Below are 17,813 nucleotides of genomic sequence, written 5' to 3'. Positions count from 1 at the left end.
TATTGGTGCTTTGTTTTCAAGTCAGTTGACCGCACTAGGTCGAAACGGTCGAAACCGTTTCGGCCGTTTGGCAGATGACATGGCTGTCAGCAATCACAAGTTGCTGGGAACCATGTAGCTGATATGTGCGTTCGGTGTAAACATCTTCGACTTGTACACTGACTATAACCTCATAATCTGTGACACCGTTGTTTCACGAACGGCGCCTTTCTACCTTGACTTATTCTTTGATAGTTCAGAATCGTCGTTACCGCTATCACTCTTTCGTAGGCATAGGGCTCTCCTTCATTGGATGATTGCTTGGCTCCTAAGTGAAGTGTCTTAATTTTAAGAGCGATGCCATTATATCACGGTTGCACGTATAATCTTTGTCTTTGGCCACAAATGCTTAATTTTAACCACTCGGCAATCGACAGAGTGCTGACGGCTGCGTTCGTCAGGAATACACCGCCTGCGACGCAGCTAATCGGTCTATACGAGACAGCTTGAACATGTGCACCGAAAGTGCTCCATGAGCTGTGCATCTTTGATGACAAGCAATTGTTGCCATTTGGTGGCACGTTCCTGATAAAAGACCAGGAAGGGCCAATGCCGTATTGTGCTATCCCAAAAAGAACACTGGCTCTTTATTTTTACTGCGATAGCTGAATGCGCGAAGTTGAGCATTGATAAAGCGCGTTTCTCATATCGCCCAACAGTAGCGCGATTGAGGAGGAGGCTTGCACGCGTGAACTATAGCTCCGCATCGTACACGGCACGGTATGAAAGGTCACATTAGGTTTGCATTGAAGCCGGTGATTTTTTTCTTGTTGCTGTCCTTGCACTGAAATAAGAACAAACTTGGAGGAACGTTGGGCTGCGCCTTTAAGTGTGGAACGCGTAGAATTAAAAGATCCCTGACTGCATTTCACGCTTCCCGGCAACTGCATCTTAGGTAACCGTAATTCTTACCAGAAAACGCTACGCACGAAGGCGAGCTTTCTGGTAGAAACGCGGCCTCTTGCGTGGGCCGATCTCCTGTTACTGTTTCGCACATTTAATATTTCAGTCTGAACAGGTGTAACACAAAGGGTATGTGCTGTCAGTATTTTTCTTGCGTGACATTTATTTGTGGGTTGTAATTCTCAAAACTAGGAGGAATAACTTTGTAAAGAATGAAAGGCAAGGTATGAGCAACTTTGGTGATAGAGGAATGGTTGGCTATGCGTGGTACGAAGAGATTTTTACCGAAAGGATGGTCGACGTGGGACGCCGACACAGGATTTTCTGCGACACGAGGTACTTAACGCTGTCGCGTTAAAAGGTTCCATCGAAAGTATTAAACACGAGAACCACATAGAATAATTGCAGCAGATCCAACGAGTTGGAACCTATATACAGCGAAGCTTTGCGCGAGTGCATAAATGGTCGGAACACGAGTTTGTGTTTATTGAATGTCCGCACAAAGTGATACGGAAGGCCTTATTCAGGCATTATAGATGCTAATGCGATGCCACCGCGGGTGCGCGAAGGCGAGCTTTCCGGTTCTCTTTTTTTCTTTCCCCCGCATGGCTGGCGCTGCGGATGCGCGGTGGCGAGCGCCATCTCATTTATTTACTCTCAAGGCCGTACAGGCATTACAGAGAGGAGTGGCAATAGAAGAAGAAAGAAAAATGGCTAATGAGGCAGCACATGGTCACAGATAGCCAACTCGAACACATCATGATATGTGATAGTGACGATGGATGCGGGAAGGCCATTCCAGTCCTGGCTTGTTTTCTGGATGAAGGCTTCGAGGTATGCATTGCTTTTACACTGAGGCACACCAAACTTAATTCGATGATCAATACGGACCCGCCGTGGTTGCTCAGTGGCTATGGTGTTGGGCTGCTGAGCACGAGGTCGCGGGATCGAATCCCGGCCACGGCGGCCGCATTTCGATGGGGGCGAAATGCGAAAACACCCGTGTGCTTAGATTTAGGTGCACGTTAAAGAACCCCAGGTGGTCAAAATTTCCGGAGTCCTCCACTACGGCGTGCCTCATAATCAGAAAGTGGTTTTGGCACGTAAAACCCCAAATATTATATTATGATCAATACGGAATGACAAATGGTTCGGTGGCGAAAGAAGTGTCATTTCTAGGTCAATTTTAGTGTAGTATATTTTATGAAACGGGCATAAGCGGGAAAATCGACGTCTAGTAGAAATGAGAGGTAGGTCAAGCTTTTGCTTCATGCGAGAAACGCTGGCTAAGTGATAGTAGTTAGAGAGGATAAACCCAACTGAGCGGTTCTGAACCGATTCTAAGTACTGTGTTAACGAGCTACTGTACGGGTCCCATATCGATGAAGCGTACTCGAGTTTTTATATATATATATATATATATATATATATATATATATATATATATATATATATATATATATATGCGCCATGTTGTGGTGGAGCTAGGAACTCCGCGGCGCGCGTTCTCCGCTGTGATTGGTTGGTCTATTCGGCTAGAGAACAGTCACGCAGCACCAACGGTCACGAAAACCAGAGGAGGGTCGCTTAAGAAATGCTGGGTCTGCCGTAATCAAGAGTGGATGTAAGCGTGAAATGGCTAGCGGCAAAGCAGATTGGTTGGAGATGTCACAACCTTAAAATGGGTGCAGTGCATGTTCGCAACGGCACACCCTACCACACCGCACTACGCCATAACGTGCACTGGTCCATATGGACGCAATAATTTCCCGTCACAGACAGAACCACATTGCGAGTCTCGTCTCGGACAAAGAGCCATCCGTGGTGCGCCGGACGCTACCGACTTGGACGCTGCCGTACGCTATACGGGTGCTGCCGGCGCGCCGGACGCTCCGCGGACCTCACGGACCCTGGCGTTGAAAAGGGTACAGACAACTCTGTCTCAGCGCCAAAAGATGACAATCAAGTGTACAGTATCTGCCTTTTCACCGTAGCAATTGAAAATGACAAATCAAACTTCAGCGTGCTAGAGGTTACAGCTTGAGTGATATTGAGAACAAACATTTGGAAGAACTCGGAAGCAATATTTTTGTAACATGTTTGGGATGTAACTAGCGTATGTAATGCGGTCTTGACTAGTTGCCCGGATGATCTCGTTTTGTTCTCGCAACTCGCCCGGATGTTCTTGTTTGAGGGCCCGGATGATTCAGTGCCCGGACGCTTTTATTCCCACGCTTACGCCATACTAAGGTTAGTAATATCAATGACGATTAGTCGACTAAAAGTATTCCGCAGCACGATTAATCTTCATCGATGTCCATCTTTTATTTAATCGACCTAATCGATTAGGCATGTTCGGTTAATCGTTCTTTGGAGTTTGACAGAAGTGGCACGAAAATATTGAAATCGTACTAAAATGGCGGAGCACAGGCAGTGACTGTGTGGCCGTGACCTGCCATAGTTGCTTAGTGGCTATGTTGTCGGACGCGAGGTCGTGGGATCGAATCCCGGCCACGGGGGCCGCATATAGATGGGGGCGAAATGCGAAAACAACAATGAACCTAATCTAGGCACCTCGCCGGATAAACCACTGAGATTAATTGCCTTTTACTATATGTACGTATGTAATTTGTTCGATTAGTAAACGTCTTTCTCTCCCTTTCACTCTTGTCCTCCCCTACCGCCCGATTCCTGACCTATTTTATGGCCGATTCGCCGTAGTGGGCTGAGCCATACCATTGCAATAGGCACCAAACCAAATCCGGGGTGTCATCTATCCATGAACTTCGTTATATAACGCCATTTTGTCGAATTTGGCATTGGTGGCATTTTGATTAAAGATTGCCCCCATCAGAAACTGTCGGGGCCTCTCCGACAGGCTCAAAATGCCATCATTACCAAAAAAACAAATCGTACTCCTGGCCATGCCTACCTAAGTGTGTACGTGCAGTGTTTGAGGATCATCATCGTGCAGCGGCGCGTGACACATTCCTAGAAGGTACGGGTTTGAGATCACGGGCGTACCCGTCTCTCTGCACCTTTTGTTTTCCTACCGCTCTGAGAATCCTTGCAGGTCAGTGGGAGCCATCTTTCCGATGCATCGCTAATCTATTCGACACCTGTCAGCACCCCACAGTAGCGACATCAGCGAATGCGTCTTACGTGCAGTATTTGTGAAGGTATTCAGTCACCATACGACTCCCCCCTCCCCCCCCCCCCTGCGGTGGGTCGGTGGCCATAGCGTTATGCTGCCGAGCATACCCCCCTCCCCCCGATCGAAATGAGGCTGCAGCGGCGGGGATCCAAACCGCGATCTCGAGCTCAGCAGCACAGCGACGTAGCCGCTGGGATATCGAGTTGGGAAAGCCGTGCATCGTGCTGTGTTTTTCTCATTTACGTTCCGTGTTTTCGCGCCCAGCCGATGTGGCGTACTCCTGCGCAAGTGGTGTGTTATCTTATGTGACCAATCGGCAGAGAGGAGGAGGCAGGTAACGATAAAAGTGCGTGTGTTGAAATTTGAGCGTGTGCTGCGTAAGGTTTCACGTGGTCAAAATTATTCCGCAGCGCTCCGATGCGACGATCTAGATCGCGTTTGTAAAGCTATCGAACGTGTAACGTTTATACGATTTGCTTCCGCCCCGTATTCGACGAGTACCTTGTCGTGTCTCTTGTAGCCCTAATTGTCCTGCCCGCCAATTTGACCAGCGCTGTCAGCGGATTGACCGATCTGCGAAGTGGTGAGTGAGAGTGGGCGTTCTTGTGTTGCTTTGTCATAGAGTGGGCCATAGCGACGTAAGAAAATTTGTTTTTTATATATGACGTATACCGATACGACCAAATGTATCAGTTACCATAGAGCCATCGTTGCAGAGCGTAAAATCTGGAATGCAAGGTTGCAGCGAGGAAAACGCGCAGCCCAGCTTGTGAGTATTGGCAGAATCGACGGCGCCTCTTTTATGGATGGCTTGCATGTGTCGACGTCATCGTGGCCGCCATCTTGAGGTACTTGCACGACGAGAAGCTTCGTGAACCAGAAAAGCAAGAGCAACACGACAGACGCGCCTGTTTTGCCCAGTGATAAATCGACAACAGTCATGGCACGTTGAAAAAAAAAACGGTCACCACCTCCAAAAGCGAAACGATGTGACGCGCGTGACAGTGTGGTGCAGTGACGTAATCTTAGCCGCCATGTTCGGGTGCTAGCTCGTTGAGAAGCTGCATTCGCCACGTCACGCGAAAACTGTCTATGGAATCCTCGCGTGCCTGCACTCGGACGTCATCTGGTAATATCGACATGCGTACTATAATCGGTGCTTAAAAAAAATAAGATCGCGCTAAGCGCCGACGTCTTCCCTAATTGGAATAAACGCTCAACGACTCAGCTCATGTCCAGATGGTACTTCGCGAGCGTTCACCACGACTGCGACGACTGTGGGCTCTGTGTCGCGCTTTTACCTTAAATTTTTTATAGAAAGTCTATAGGCAGTCTATAGACCTCTATAGACTGTCCATAGACTTTCTATAAAATTTTTTGTAAGGTTTATATGAGAGAGAGCCAACGCAGCGTCGTATCTTCTGACGATGCATTTCGTTTTCGATCCTTCTTGCCACTTGTTGCCTCGGTCGCCGCCGCGCCGCCATTACCTCATGGATCGGGTGATCAAAAAACTTAAATGAAACTACGTGGCCCAGGGCGGCCGACAGCGATCAGTCACACGAATGCCTTCCCACGGTGCTTAGCGTGACTACTCTGCTTGGGCCCGAGCTGCTCAAATGCATCCTCCATCGCGGAAGTACCAGCTTTCGCGAAAATGGAATCAGACCTGGGACGAACAGTTTAAGCTCCCGCAAAAAAAAAAGAAAAAAAAGAAAAAAGAGTGGCAAGCGTTCCTCTCTGTTCTCAGAGCGAAGTTCGTGTTCGTCATCGTGCAACTCGAAGCGTGCGTTTAAAGAAGTCCACCTGCCACCGCGCGCGTTCAGGAAGACTCGTCGGTATACTCCAGACCTCCAGCAGCTGAACTTGCGAGAAAGAGACGATGGGCTACCTGGCGTTCCTGGACTGCGGATGCGGCTGGGCGAGTTGCTGCAGTCAGGTGTGGCTGGTGCTTTGGCGCCACGTGTGGCTGGCGCGCATCCGTCGCCACTACGTGGTCACCCTGCTGGAGCTGGCCGGCATGCTGCTGCTGATGAGCTCGGTGTGGGACGACTCCGTGGCGCCGTACCGGGCGAGGCCCCACAAGGACCGGTTCTTCGACACCGCCAAGCCGACCGACTTCTGGGGCCGCCGCAACGAGTCCTGGACCCGCGGCTCGCTCGCGTTTGCGCCCGACAGGCCTTTCTTCGCCGACCTGGTCGCCAGGGTCTGCAAGGCGTTGGGACCAGACTGGAGTGAGTGCGCTGTCGGAACCAACCCCGTTTTTATAACTTCGAAGCTATAGCTTTTGCGCGATGCAGTTTGCAGAAAATGTAGACGTGGCTCTCGTGATGAAACCATGCACAAGAGACGAGGATGCTAACATGTCATCTTCTTTGCAAACCTTGACTAATGGCGCTACTAGTCTAGCAAAAGGACAAATCAGAAGCGAATTTGATTATATATATATATACACAATAACTCTTTAGTATAACGAAATCGCTTTATTCGACATATCGCTTTATACAATGTTTTTTTTTTGTAGTCCCGGCCGAAGTGCATGCATTTGACATCGGATTGTTCGAAATGCAGTGGCACCAGACTTCGATTAGTACAAGGTGCGAAGCGTGAGGTACACATGGCCGCACTCGCTGCAGAATCCGCGATGTGATTGTTGGATTCCTTCGTTTTAATCTGGGCAGACAACTGATGCGGCGAACGTCACTCCACCACTTGGCGGCAACTCCTTGAGACTTGCGGTTGACTCGTGATCGTAACCGACACACGAGACACTTGCCCACAGCTGTCAGTAGAGTTTCTCAACTGTCTTGTCACCGCTATATCGAGTTCGGCTTTGTCTCGGCGTGCGTACTACGAGGTCCCGCGTTGTTGTGTAGTGCGCATCCCACATTACTATGACTTTCGAGGCTCCTCCACTTGCAACGAAATACCGCTTACAACGAAGTCGTTTTCCCGATGAATTTGCTATAACGAGGAGGTTACGTGGCAAGATAATGGAAAGCTTGCATGCCTGAAATACCGTTCATTGCTTCGCAATTAGAACTCGAAGTCGCAACACGTACAACATTTTAGGGTGTACGTGGGACAAGCACTGTCTCAGGCGATCGTGTAGAACGCGATAGCTAGGGGTGTGCGAATAGTTTAAACTTCCGAATAACGAATTGGATGGTGTCCTACTCGATTCAGTCTTTGAATCAGGTAGTAAGCATCCGCAAATACGAATATTTTTTCGAATATTTCTAAATGTCAACTGTGTACAATCAAACGTAAAATTGGAGCATTGGCGCAACAAATCTTATAACCACAGGCATAATGCAGGCGTAAACCATGAGAAGTTACGTAGTGGGGCATATGCTACGTCCTTAAAGAAGCGATACGTTACCGGGTATTCAGCGCTCATTCGCACACTTAGAAGAATCCTGTGTAGGCGAACGGACTGCCTATTTGTTCGTGCTCCGTTTGTGCTTGTCGTAAACAACGCTTCATTATGTGCAGCGTTAAGACAAAAAAAAATTTAACGTTATGAATACTACCATGTGAAAATAGTTCCGCATTAATTGCGAGAACAACAGTTCATCATTCTGTAAGTCTTCGAAACGAATTCGATACTCTAGTCAATTCGCTTTCGGCACTATTCCATTCGTGTTGGTCTCAGTCTAAAAAAAATTGCTGTTCACACACTCCTAGCGATGGCATAGAGAGTGCTCACAGGCTTTTGTCGTTTATTTCGGGGCAAAATGAAGCGGGCCGATCCCGGAAGCAGTGCAAGTGAAGGTGCTGGTGAACCTATTAGCTCGGCAGTACATTCGGGTGTGACAGGATCTGTGACTTCTCATTTGGTTGTCACGCTGCGTCAGAGTTAATATGCATTATACGGGATGTTTCCCAAAACTTGGAAAGAGACACCAACTATAGCGCGGTACGCCTTCCGTGAATACGACCAGGTTATATTGTTCGTGGTTGTCTGAAGAAGTTAGCTATTGCAATTTTTCAAAGTTATCGTTCAAAAAGAAAGTATACAATCAGTGCATTTTACCGGTGCTGACATATGGGGCAGAGACTTGGAGACTGACAAAGAAGCTTGAGAACAAGTTAAGGACCGCGCAAAGAGCGATGGAACGAAGAATGCTAGGCATAACGTTTAAGAGACAGAAAGAGAGCGGTTTGGATCAGAAAGCAAACGGGTATAGACGATATTCTCAGAGACAATAAGAGAAAAAAAAAATGACGCTGGGCAGGTCAGGTAATGCGCAGATTAGACAAGCGTTGGACCATTAGGGTGGCAGAATGGGTACCCAGAGAAAGGAAGCGCAGTATAGAGGACGGCAGAAGACTAGGCGGTGCGACGAAATTAGGAAATTCGCGGGTGCTAGTCGGAATCGGTTGGCGCAGGACAGGGGGTGATTGGAGACCGCAGGTATAGAGGCCTTCGTCCTGCAGTGGACATAAAATAGGCTGATTATGAAGATGATGATTTTTTTTCGACGTACGATGATTACGCGAGCGCCCCTGAAATGTCGTGCTCCGTCGCCGAGCGATGCAATAATGCGCGCGGCGCAGGTCCCATGCCCTTCCAGGACGCGGCCGAGGCAGCCCAGTTCGCCGACGAAGGCAGGGCCGAGGCCTGGCCCGAGGACGACGACGTGCAACGACGCGTGGCCGTGTGGTTCGAGCAGCCGGCGCCCCACCGGCTCACGTACCACGTGCGCCTCCCGGACGCCGACTTCGACATGCGCCAGGAGCACCGGCTCAGCCTGCTGGTGCCGGGACCCGCGGACACGGACGACTTCGACGAGATCAGTTGAGAACGCTCGATCCGCACGCAGAGTTGGATCTCTTGGACGAATCGAAAGCGCTCGTCGCGTGGTCGGCTCGCTCGCGATCGGGACGTGCAATCCTGGTTTTTGATTCTGGCAGTTGCTAAACGTCTCAAAGAGCCGAAAGTGCTTCGTAATACCGGCGCCCGGAACGCGCAGTCAGGTTCAATGTGAGCTGCAACATGCGTGATTTCCGGGAGCTGTCGAAATTCCGCCAAATCGCGAAATTTGCCATCTTCCTGCTCTGATTGGCTGACAGGCCGGCTATGGGTTGTTCAGGATAGCACATATTAATGGACTCCGTATAGTTCTTCGGTTTCTTCAAGTTGTGAGCATTGTTTGCTAATCAGTACGTTTAAATTCGCTCTCTTAACGACTAATGAAGTTCATATAAGGCACCCAGCAAACGTACGTTGACATTACATTGAAAAGCAAGATTTCTGACTGAGAAGTTGTGAATTACAACGGGTAAAATATAGGTTTGAAAGGCTGCTCGGCATAAAGGAAAAACAAACCGTGTATAAAGATCTTTCTTGAGAATTCTGGGCACACATTTGAGATTTCTAGGCGTTTGCAGAAGTTCTCCTGGGGACACTGGAGTACCATCACAGTTTTTCGCCAGTTTCGGGTTGTTAACCTGGTGGGTCTTTAAATGGCTGCTGTTCGCAGTAATTGAAGAGTGGCAGTCAGTCTGTGGCATGTCGGTTTATGAGCGCTCGCATCTGGGTCATACCAAGCATCAATGCTTAAAATAATTTCTATATCCAGCTAAACGAAATTCGACGTTTTCGCACTTTGCTTTTTTTCAGGGCTTCTGCTTCCACTGCAGTATCTGATCGAATCGACTTATATAAATATGACAGCCGAATTGCTGAAGAAACAGATGAACATAACGGTGAGCATGCTTTACTTAAGTAAACCTAAGCCTAAAATATTTTCAAATTGCTTTTCTTATTTTGCTACGATACTGCGTGTGTTTTTTTGCTGATGATCACGTTTATGACTTTTGTTATTAGCGACTGTTGTTTCGGCTCCTCAAGTTGCCGAAGGGAAATCGATCCTGAAGATGTTTTCAAAATATGCACAGACATGTTCAGGCGCTGCGTGCAGTGACTTGTATTTCGGCCTCGTGGTATAGGCCTTCGATCGCGCCAGAGTAAATGCAGACTTAGTGTGAAGCAAACGACGTAAAAAAAAAAAAAAAGACCACGTTAGTAAAACCTAACCAAACCTCGCCCTTACGGAAAGAACTGTTTCACTGTTTCACTGCTTCAGGAGGTTTTGCAAACAGCCTAATTCTTCGCAGTTAGCTAGCGATCCGTATTTTTATGTGACTGACGATGCGAGAGAACGCATTGACAAAGGAAAACACGAAGCAGACGTACGGCAGACGTTGCTTGTGAATGCACTGTCGCTGGGCTCGCAAACGTTGCAAACGTGTAGTGATGGTTGGCTAGAAGCTAGAGACCGCTGATTGAGCTACGGAAGGAAAATAAAAGCATTCTAGGCCTAACTTTGAGAGGCAGGGACGAAGGAGGGAGGATTAGGGAGCGAACCGGGGTTATCCGATATTACAGATGAAGGTTAACGGTAAGAGGCCTAGTTGGGCAGGTCCTGTACCAGGCGCGGGAAACGCAGTCCAGGATGGCAGACTGTACTTAAATGACGCCAGGAAATACGCAGACGCATATAGTACGGAGTCGGGAGACGCCAGACGTGGGTGATCTGGGGGATCCATGGCTGAGGCCTTCGTCCTGCAGCGGAAGTAAGTTAAGCTGCCGCTGTTGATGATGGCGATGACGGCGTCAACGAACTGCGCAGTTGGAACTGATGCGCTTCCCGTACCCGCGGCTCTTCTACGGCTCCGAGGACCACACCCTGAGCTGGGTCGTGCTACGCTTCGGCATCGCCTTCTTCGTGCCCTTCAGCGTGCTCGTCATGAAGCTGGTCCGGGACAAGCGAGCCGGCACCAGGGTGCGCGCGCCGCGGCGTTCACGCCGTGCGCGTGACGTCAGTTTTGCCGAACGTGTTTAGACGACGTGGTACCGTGACGTTACGGGGCTTAAGAGGAAGCCTTAGCTCGGGTGCTCCTATCTAAGTACATGTAACAGGAGAAAAGTACATGTAAAAGGAGAATTCGTTTTTCTCGGCGACCACTGCACCAAATATGACGAGGTTTGTTGCATTTAAAAGAAAAACAGAAAATTCTAGCGACTGTTGGTTTTGAATTTTTCATTTAGATCGTCAACGTATTGTAAAAAATTGGCAACAATCGCAAATTTTCAGAAAGCGAGAATATAAAGTTTACAACTCTGTAACTCAGCAATGCAAAATAACAGAATTCTGTGAATTGCATCTAATAGTACAACTAAAGCGGACAAATTAATGTTACACGTGAATTTCGAGAGATCTAGTAGTATGGAAATACAGCTTTTGCAGAACCCTTGCACAAAACGAAACGAATGCACATAAGGTATAAATTGACATATCGAATTTGTCCTCTTTGAATGTTCTAATAGGTTCCGTTTACAAAACCGTAATATATGAACTTGATGCAGAGCTATTAAGTTGCAAACTTCGTACTTCTATATTTTTCGAACTTCCATATTTTTGAAAATTTTAAAAGAAAATTCACGCCCTAAATCGAAATTCCCCTTCACACAGTCACAAGAATTTAACTTTCTCTCTCAAATGCAACAAATTTCATTGAAATCGGTTCAGGGGTTCTCTCAGAAAAGCGTTTCTGCGTTTCACTTGTATTTCAATAGGCTGTGTCGGATTTGGGTCAGAGCTCATTAAAGCTTCCTCTTAAGAATAGCAGAAAAAAACCGCAAGAAAGGTTAGTAAAATATTAGTGGGTATAATGAGTTTACTAAATCTGCTGGCATATGTTAGCTGACACAAGACTGGGGTAATTGGAGATCGCTGAGAATTGTGCCCTTCGTTCTGAAATGAGTTGAGCTTCCTACAAAGACTAGCGGATGGAGCAGTGGCGCTACAGTTGTTTACCCTACGCCCAGAAAAAAAAAAAATTGGTATTACATGGATTTGTCTAATCTTCGTGCTTCTGGCTTCAGACGTTCTTGCAGCATCATTAATCAGACTTTGTCCTCCCGAATTTCCCGGAAACCAGATTTATAAACACAGCGAGAGAATGAGTCCCCGCTCACGTACGTGCACGATAATTGTTAACTGTTGCATTTATAACGCAAAGTTATTTCCAATGCGATGAATTGGCAAAGTAGTCGAACCGTTCGAAGTCGCAAGAGTGTGAGATCGAGGCAAATCCATGTACAGCTTATTATTACGTGCTGGTAAACCTCCATACTTCGAGCTCCCGTAGGCAGTAACACCAGCTTTCTTCTTTCCAGTAAATTTGCAGGAATCTATATGCTGGTATGAATATAAATTTGCTGCTGATGATAAGACAAACGTCTGGTCAATGCGCCCTTCTTAAAACCTAAAACAGCTCTTTTTACATCCTTCCCCGTCAAAAACCTTGTTTACATCCCAGGAAACAGCTACTTGTTTAAACTATCCTAAACACCCTTTTTACACCCCCTGAAACCTGAAATAATCTGAACTATTGTGAACACCCTCTTTACACTCCTCCTTTCAATCGAGACCTTGCGTCGACGCATGCTTGCCTCTGTATAGGAGATGGTACGCCGCGCGGGGCTGGGTGACGTGGCCTACTATATGGGTCACATGTTCGAGTCCGGCTTCATCATTTTCGGCGCCATCCTGCTGATGTACGTGCCGATGTTCGTGTACCGCAACGCCAGCGGTACGGCCTTCCTCGAGCACGTCAACCCGTTGCTCTTCATGCACGTACTGTGCACGTGCGGAGCGCAGACTATACTGCACGCCATGGTGCTCGCCCAGTTTATCTGGGAGCGTAAGTGTGCGCGGCATTTCTTTAATTGGCTGCTCGGTATGGTTCCAGGCAGGCAGGCAGGCAGGCAGGCAGGCAGGGCAGGGCAGGGCAGGGCAGGGCAGGGCAGGGCAGGGCAGGGCAGGGCAGGGCAGGGCAGGGCAGGGCAGGGCAGGCAGGCACTGTGACGGCGGCGCAAATACCAGCGCGAAAAATCCCACTGTATGTAGGCAAACTAGGTTTTTATTAGGCAGATTCATGTGCAGGACGGTGGCATATAGGCGGTGCGTGACCAAGGCACGTCTGCCATTCCATGCCCTGCCATTCCATGCCTTGCACTTCCATGCCCTGCACTTTCATGGCCCGCTCTTCAATGCCATGTCATGCCCTGCCTGATTGCTTGCTTGCTTCGATTCGTTGGCAAACGGGTCACCACAAGATATACTTTCGAGACTCATTCGCTTTACGGCAACATAGCAAGCTGCATTGGCAACGTACCGCCTGTCTGTTGCAAAGGGGAGAAAACAAGGTTGACTGCTTCGTTTCATTGCCTAAATAAATGCATATAACTTAAGGAGAAGCAATATGTATATTGTAGATACAACAGATGCTTCTGCAAAAGAGGTTGTATTCGTAGCCATTTTTATCGTAGCCCTAAAATTAACAAGCAAAATTTTGGCATCGTTGTCTGACTTTACAAACTCGTGAAATATAATCCCCAATATCTTTTTATTGTCCTTGCAGAATGGAGAAGTTCACAGAATGTAAACTTTAATGCGGAAAATTAGTTGTCTTGGAACGCTTCATAAAGAATTTATATTCGCCCAGGCATGTATCAGGGTGATAGTATAATTTTGCTCCAGAATAAAAGTCTTCATTCGCGTAGAACAAAAAACAAACTGGCGGTGATTCCTTACAATGTCTCTATTGTAAGGGTTCTAACAATATGCGACATTGTGGTACTCAAGTAGAGCTGACCACCTACTTTGAATTTAATTACTCATTTCGTTTGCAACACACACGCACAAACACATGTAACCTTTAATGGTTGCGTGTCAGACAGTTTCTCATATCTTTTTTAAAGTGAGGTAGACTTGCTTGCAAGTGCTTTTGTTTTCGTGCAGACGCGCGCGTAGGTCGGCTTTTTTTTGCATTTAATTTGTTAGTATACGCAGTGCAAGCGAACGAAGACAGAGGTGACAACGAAACGGTCTCTGTATGTCGGGGCTGTTTGTGCTTGTCCTACGCGCTAGCCGACTATGAAGTGTATTCCTTGTTCGCCTCAACAAGCATTTCATTTGTTATTCAGCGCGTCTTCTCGAAATCGAAGATTCAATTTGTAGTACGCTTCGACACCTATGCAGCAGTCAGTTGAATTTGAAGCGTCATGCCTTAACCTGTGTACCGTAAGCTTTTGTAGCCGAATGTGCGTACATGAAAATAACCACGGAATCCACTGCAGACACTCAACATACAGGTAATACTTTTTGGCCGACGCTCGTTCCTTGTGACGATGATAACAAACGTTCATGTTGACTCGGTTATCGCGTTCTCGTGGTATGCACTACACCACCTAAGTCTCTATTTGAATCTGTTGCCCATACCGTCGAACAACACGCGTTGCTGCTCACCTTCCTACGTCAGTGATTCAAGCGTTCAGCGAGCCTCAGGAGGGAGAGGCTTAGTAACTTACTAATACGGGTATTCGAATAACAAAATTTATCAAGGGCACCGAGCACAAACATTTGAGATAAACAACCTTTCAAAATCAAATCCTATGTCGAATCTTTTTCCCATTTCTAAGCGAAGTGAAATATAAATGTTGCTCGGAGTCATTTAAAAAGAGGGCTTATTTTATGGCAATAGGTGGTGTAGCATACATGTAAAACCATTAAAAACTCGACTTGAATGGGCGTCATTTGAAGAGCTTGCAGGTAAGTAACAAGTCAATGGTGATCGTATAAGCCGCAATGGAACACGGGAAGAGCGCGTCGCCGGATATGAAAGGAAAGGAGTCTAACACTGCAGAACCGCACATCGCTTTCAATGCGCTCAAGCACGGCGAGATTGTCCAAAGAGATTATGAACTACTCCGCGTTAAACGAGGAGAGAAATAGCCACTGCTCGAAGACGAGTTATCCTTCATTAATGGCCGCAAATTAATCAAGCAGAAATTAGCTACTCCACTCGTTTTCTTTTAATCTTCAGCAATCGGTGACTCTATACAGAAATCGCGACTCCCCTGCCGCAGGATTATTTGGAGCAGTCGCCTCTAGCATGATGCTCGATGATGGGAAGGCACCGTCTAGCGACCGTGCCTGTAGCATCTGCCCCGTAGACTACAACAAGTGTTGTTACCCCTCATATTCGAACCGAAACGGATATTCGTCAGCTTCGAAGAGGGATGTCTGGAGTCGAACGGGCGAATCGAATAGCAAAGAGTGTACGATTCGCGTTCGAAAATTTTCGAATATTCGCCACACCCCAGCTTCCTAACCAATTTGGAATGACGTTCTCTCTCTCTCTCTCTCTCTCTCTCTCTCTCTCTCTCTCTCTCTCTCTCTCTCTCCGTTCTCCACTGTTGCGTGCAGCCAGCGTGGCGTTCGCGGCGGCCGTCGTCTACTGGCTCGCGATCTCCATCATCCCGTACGCGTGGCTTCAGAACCCGTTCGGGCTCGGATACTACCTGACGCCGAGAGCGGAGAAGATGGCCACCGCTCTCAGCCCTTGCATGTTACTGCACTGGTGCCTGCGGGCCATGGAGCGCTTCGAGAAGTACGGTGAGTCGCGGACGGAAAGGGGCGCTCTCGGCTGCCTACCCCTTGCTCCAGCTCCTTATCTATAGACCCAGTGCTTTCCTTGCCGGAGAGAAGGATAAGAGGAAGTTATGTTGAGATTGGAGCGGTAAATGCGAGAGAAATGCGTTATCTTGACATCGCGCTTCCTTGTGGTCCTGGATCCATGATTTAAACCATATTTCAAGGTGTTGATCAGGGACTAATAAGGTGTGTGTGTGCATGTGTTTGTGTGCATGCGTGCTTGCGCGCGCGCGCATGTGTGTGTGTGTGTGTGTGTGTGTGTGTGTGTGTGTGTGTGTGTTTGTGTGTGTGTGTGTGTGTGTGTGTGTGTGTGTGTGTGTGTGTGTGTGTGTGTGTGTGTGTGTGTGTGTGTGTGTGTGTGAGTGAGTGAGTGAGTGAGTGTGTGAGAGCCTACTGAACAGCACTTTGCAATGTGGTGAGCGTAAAGTCATGGATCCGGAACCCTTAGAGCTGCGACGTAACGATAACGCATTTCTCTCGCACTTAACGCCAAGTCTCCACATATTCTTTTGTCTTTCTTTTTTTTAAGCGGGAAATAAAACGTCACAACCTGTTCTGTTGCGACTTGAGTCGATCCCGAAGACGATGCAATGTCGCACAGCGTCTTCCTAGCGACATCTGTGGGGGGGGAAAAGCACTGGGGAATGTGGGCGGGTACCTAAGCGCGGGGGACGTGCAGTAAGCGCGCTCCCGTTCGGGACGTACGGAAAGGACTGAAACTATATTGCGCATGCGCGTGCTATCGCCCGTACTTTATGATGCGACACACTCGCCTGCCGCCTCAAAGAGCTAGTTAGCGCGGGCATGTCATAAACACGCGTACCTGATACATATGCACGCGTGATTCCCCCCCCCCCCCCCGAAAAAAAAAACTCCTCCATTCCACCCTGTGAATGTGGATGTACAGCGAAGCTGTTGCCGACGTCAGAGAAGCACCACCACCTCAAGCGACGTATACCACGCGCGTGTGCGGAAGTACAGTATACATCCTTATTCTTCTAGGCCCTCCGCCAGGCGCAAGTGTCTCATTGAACTAATCGAATTTCTCAAAGTGAATTGCGTCAGAAAATTTGTAAAGTACGAGTTACACGCAAGCTGCAGACAAGATAGCTTCGGATTGTAATTCGAATGTTCGAGAAAACGTAATTCTGCTACGCGGAAACTCAAAGACGAAGCCCTTTTTTCCAACTGCCGTTCGAGGTCTGTCTGAGTGGCCGCGCAGCCGCTAGGTGGCGGTACTGCTTTTTGGGTTAGCACAGAACGAGGCCACGCAAAATCCCGAACAACTAGAGGCTAACAGCTTCGCTGCAGTATGCGTGAGCTGTTTGCGAAAAATGACTGCGCCGCCGTTAGCTAGGCCGACAGGCCTTGCGGAAAGGCTAGCTCTAGAACTTATGAAAGACGGTTCTTTGATATTTGGAGCTGATTTTGCCTGGGGCTGGGATCGCAATAGTAACGCTCAGTCATCCTGGCCGATAAACTCGCAGAGGTCCCTTTGTCGTGGCACAACATCAACGACAACTACACCACGCTGGACAACGTAAGCGTGGGCTCTCTCAGTGGCGTTGGCATATTCGAGGTGGTCGTCATGGTGGGCGTCGTCTTCTTCCTGGACAACGCGGCCCCCTGGGGATACGGAGTCCCCAAGCCGCTGTACTTCTTCTTCTCTGTGAGTGTCTGCTTGTTTGCCCGTGAGCAAAAAAACAATGAAGGGAACCGAGGGGCTCGATTTTTTTGCTGGCCAGAACCACATGAATCCAACAGGCGCTTAAGCAAAGGTAAGCGTAAGGGAAATCGACTGTTCCAGAATAAAAAAAATGCAGAAGTGCGAGGAAAGTGAGAGAGGACTAAGGGCACTTGGCCACGGGTGTTAGTCGAACCTGCGTCTTCAGCATTTGCGTGTGCGTATGGTCTAGACCTGGCAGTTGCTATCCAGCGGCGGTGGGTGTGCGACATATCGTTCCAACTGCCCACGACGATGCCGTCTTTTGATGATACCGGAAGGCTCTGCAGGACAGACGTGACACTGAATGAAACTGGAATCATAGACTAGCTTTCTCGAAACGTCGCGATGTTTGCTTTTGTCTTTGTCGCTAGCAAAATTGCGACTGAACTTTTCTGGCGATTGTTCCGTAATTCAAACTGCCGGTGACGAACTGGGTACCTTGGCTAGGCACTGTAAGGCGCGCCGGCGATTTCGGAGGCAA

The 17,813-nt window shown here is 48.2% G+C and overlaps 1 protein-coding gene across 1 annotated transcript in view; it reads left to right on the top strand.

Annotated features, from left to right (window-relative positions):
• Positions 1-4,369: 4,369 nt before the first annotated feature.
• Positions 4,370-17,813, top strand: part of LOC142560653 (phospholipid-transporting ATPase ABCA3-like) — a 66,378-nt gene continuing 52,934 nt past the window's right edge. The window contains exons 1-8 of the mRNA XM_075672888.1: positions 4,370-4,679; positions 5,923-6,330; positions 8,657-8,896; positions 9,723-9,808; positions 10,735-10,887; positions 12,571-12,811; positions 15,379-15,567; positions 17,094-17,275. Of these exons, the coding sequence (XP_075529003.1) occupies positions 5,979-6,330; positions 8,657-8,896; positions 9,723-9,808; positions 10,735-10,887; positions 12,571-12,811; positions 15,379-15,567; positions 17,094-17,275 (1,443 nt within the window). The 5' untranslated portion in view covers positions 4,370-4,679; positions 5,923-5,978. The remainder of the gene's footprint in view (positions 4,680-5,922; positions 6,331-8,656; positions 8,897-9,722; positions 9,809-10,734; positions 10,888-12,570; positions 12,812-15,378; positions 15,568-17,093; positions 17,276-17,813) is intronic.

This window comes from Dermacentor variabilis, chromosome 10 (assembly GCF_050947875.1).
Source record: "Dermacentor variabilis isolate Ectoservices chromosome 10, ASM5094787v1, whole genome shotgun sequence".
NCBI lineage: Eukaryota > Metazoa > Arthropoda > Arachnida > Ixodida > Ixodidae > Dermacentor > Dermacentor variabilis.
This window is presented reverse-complemented; position numbering and strand designations above follow the sequence as displayed.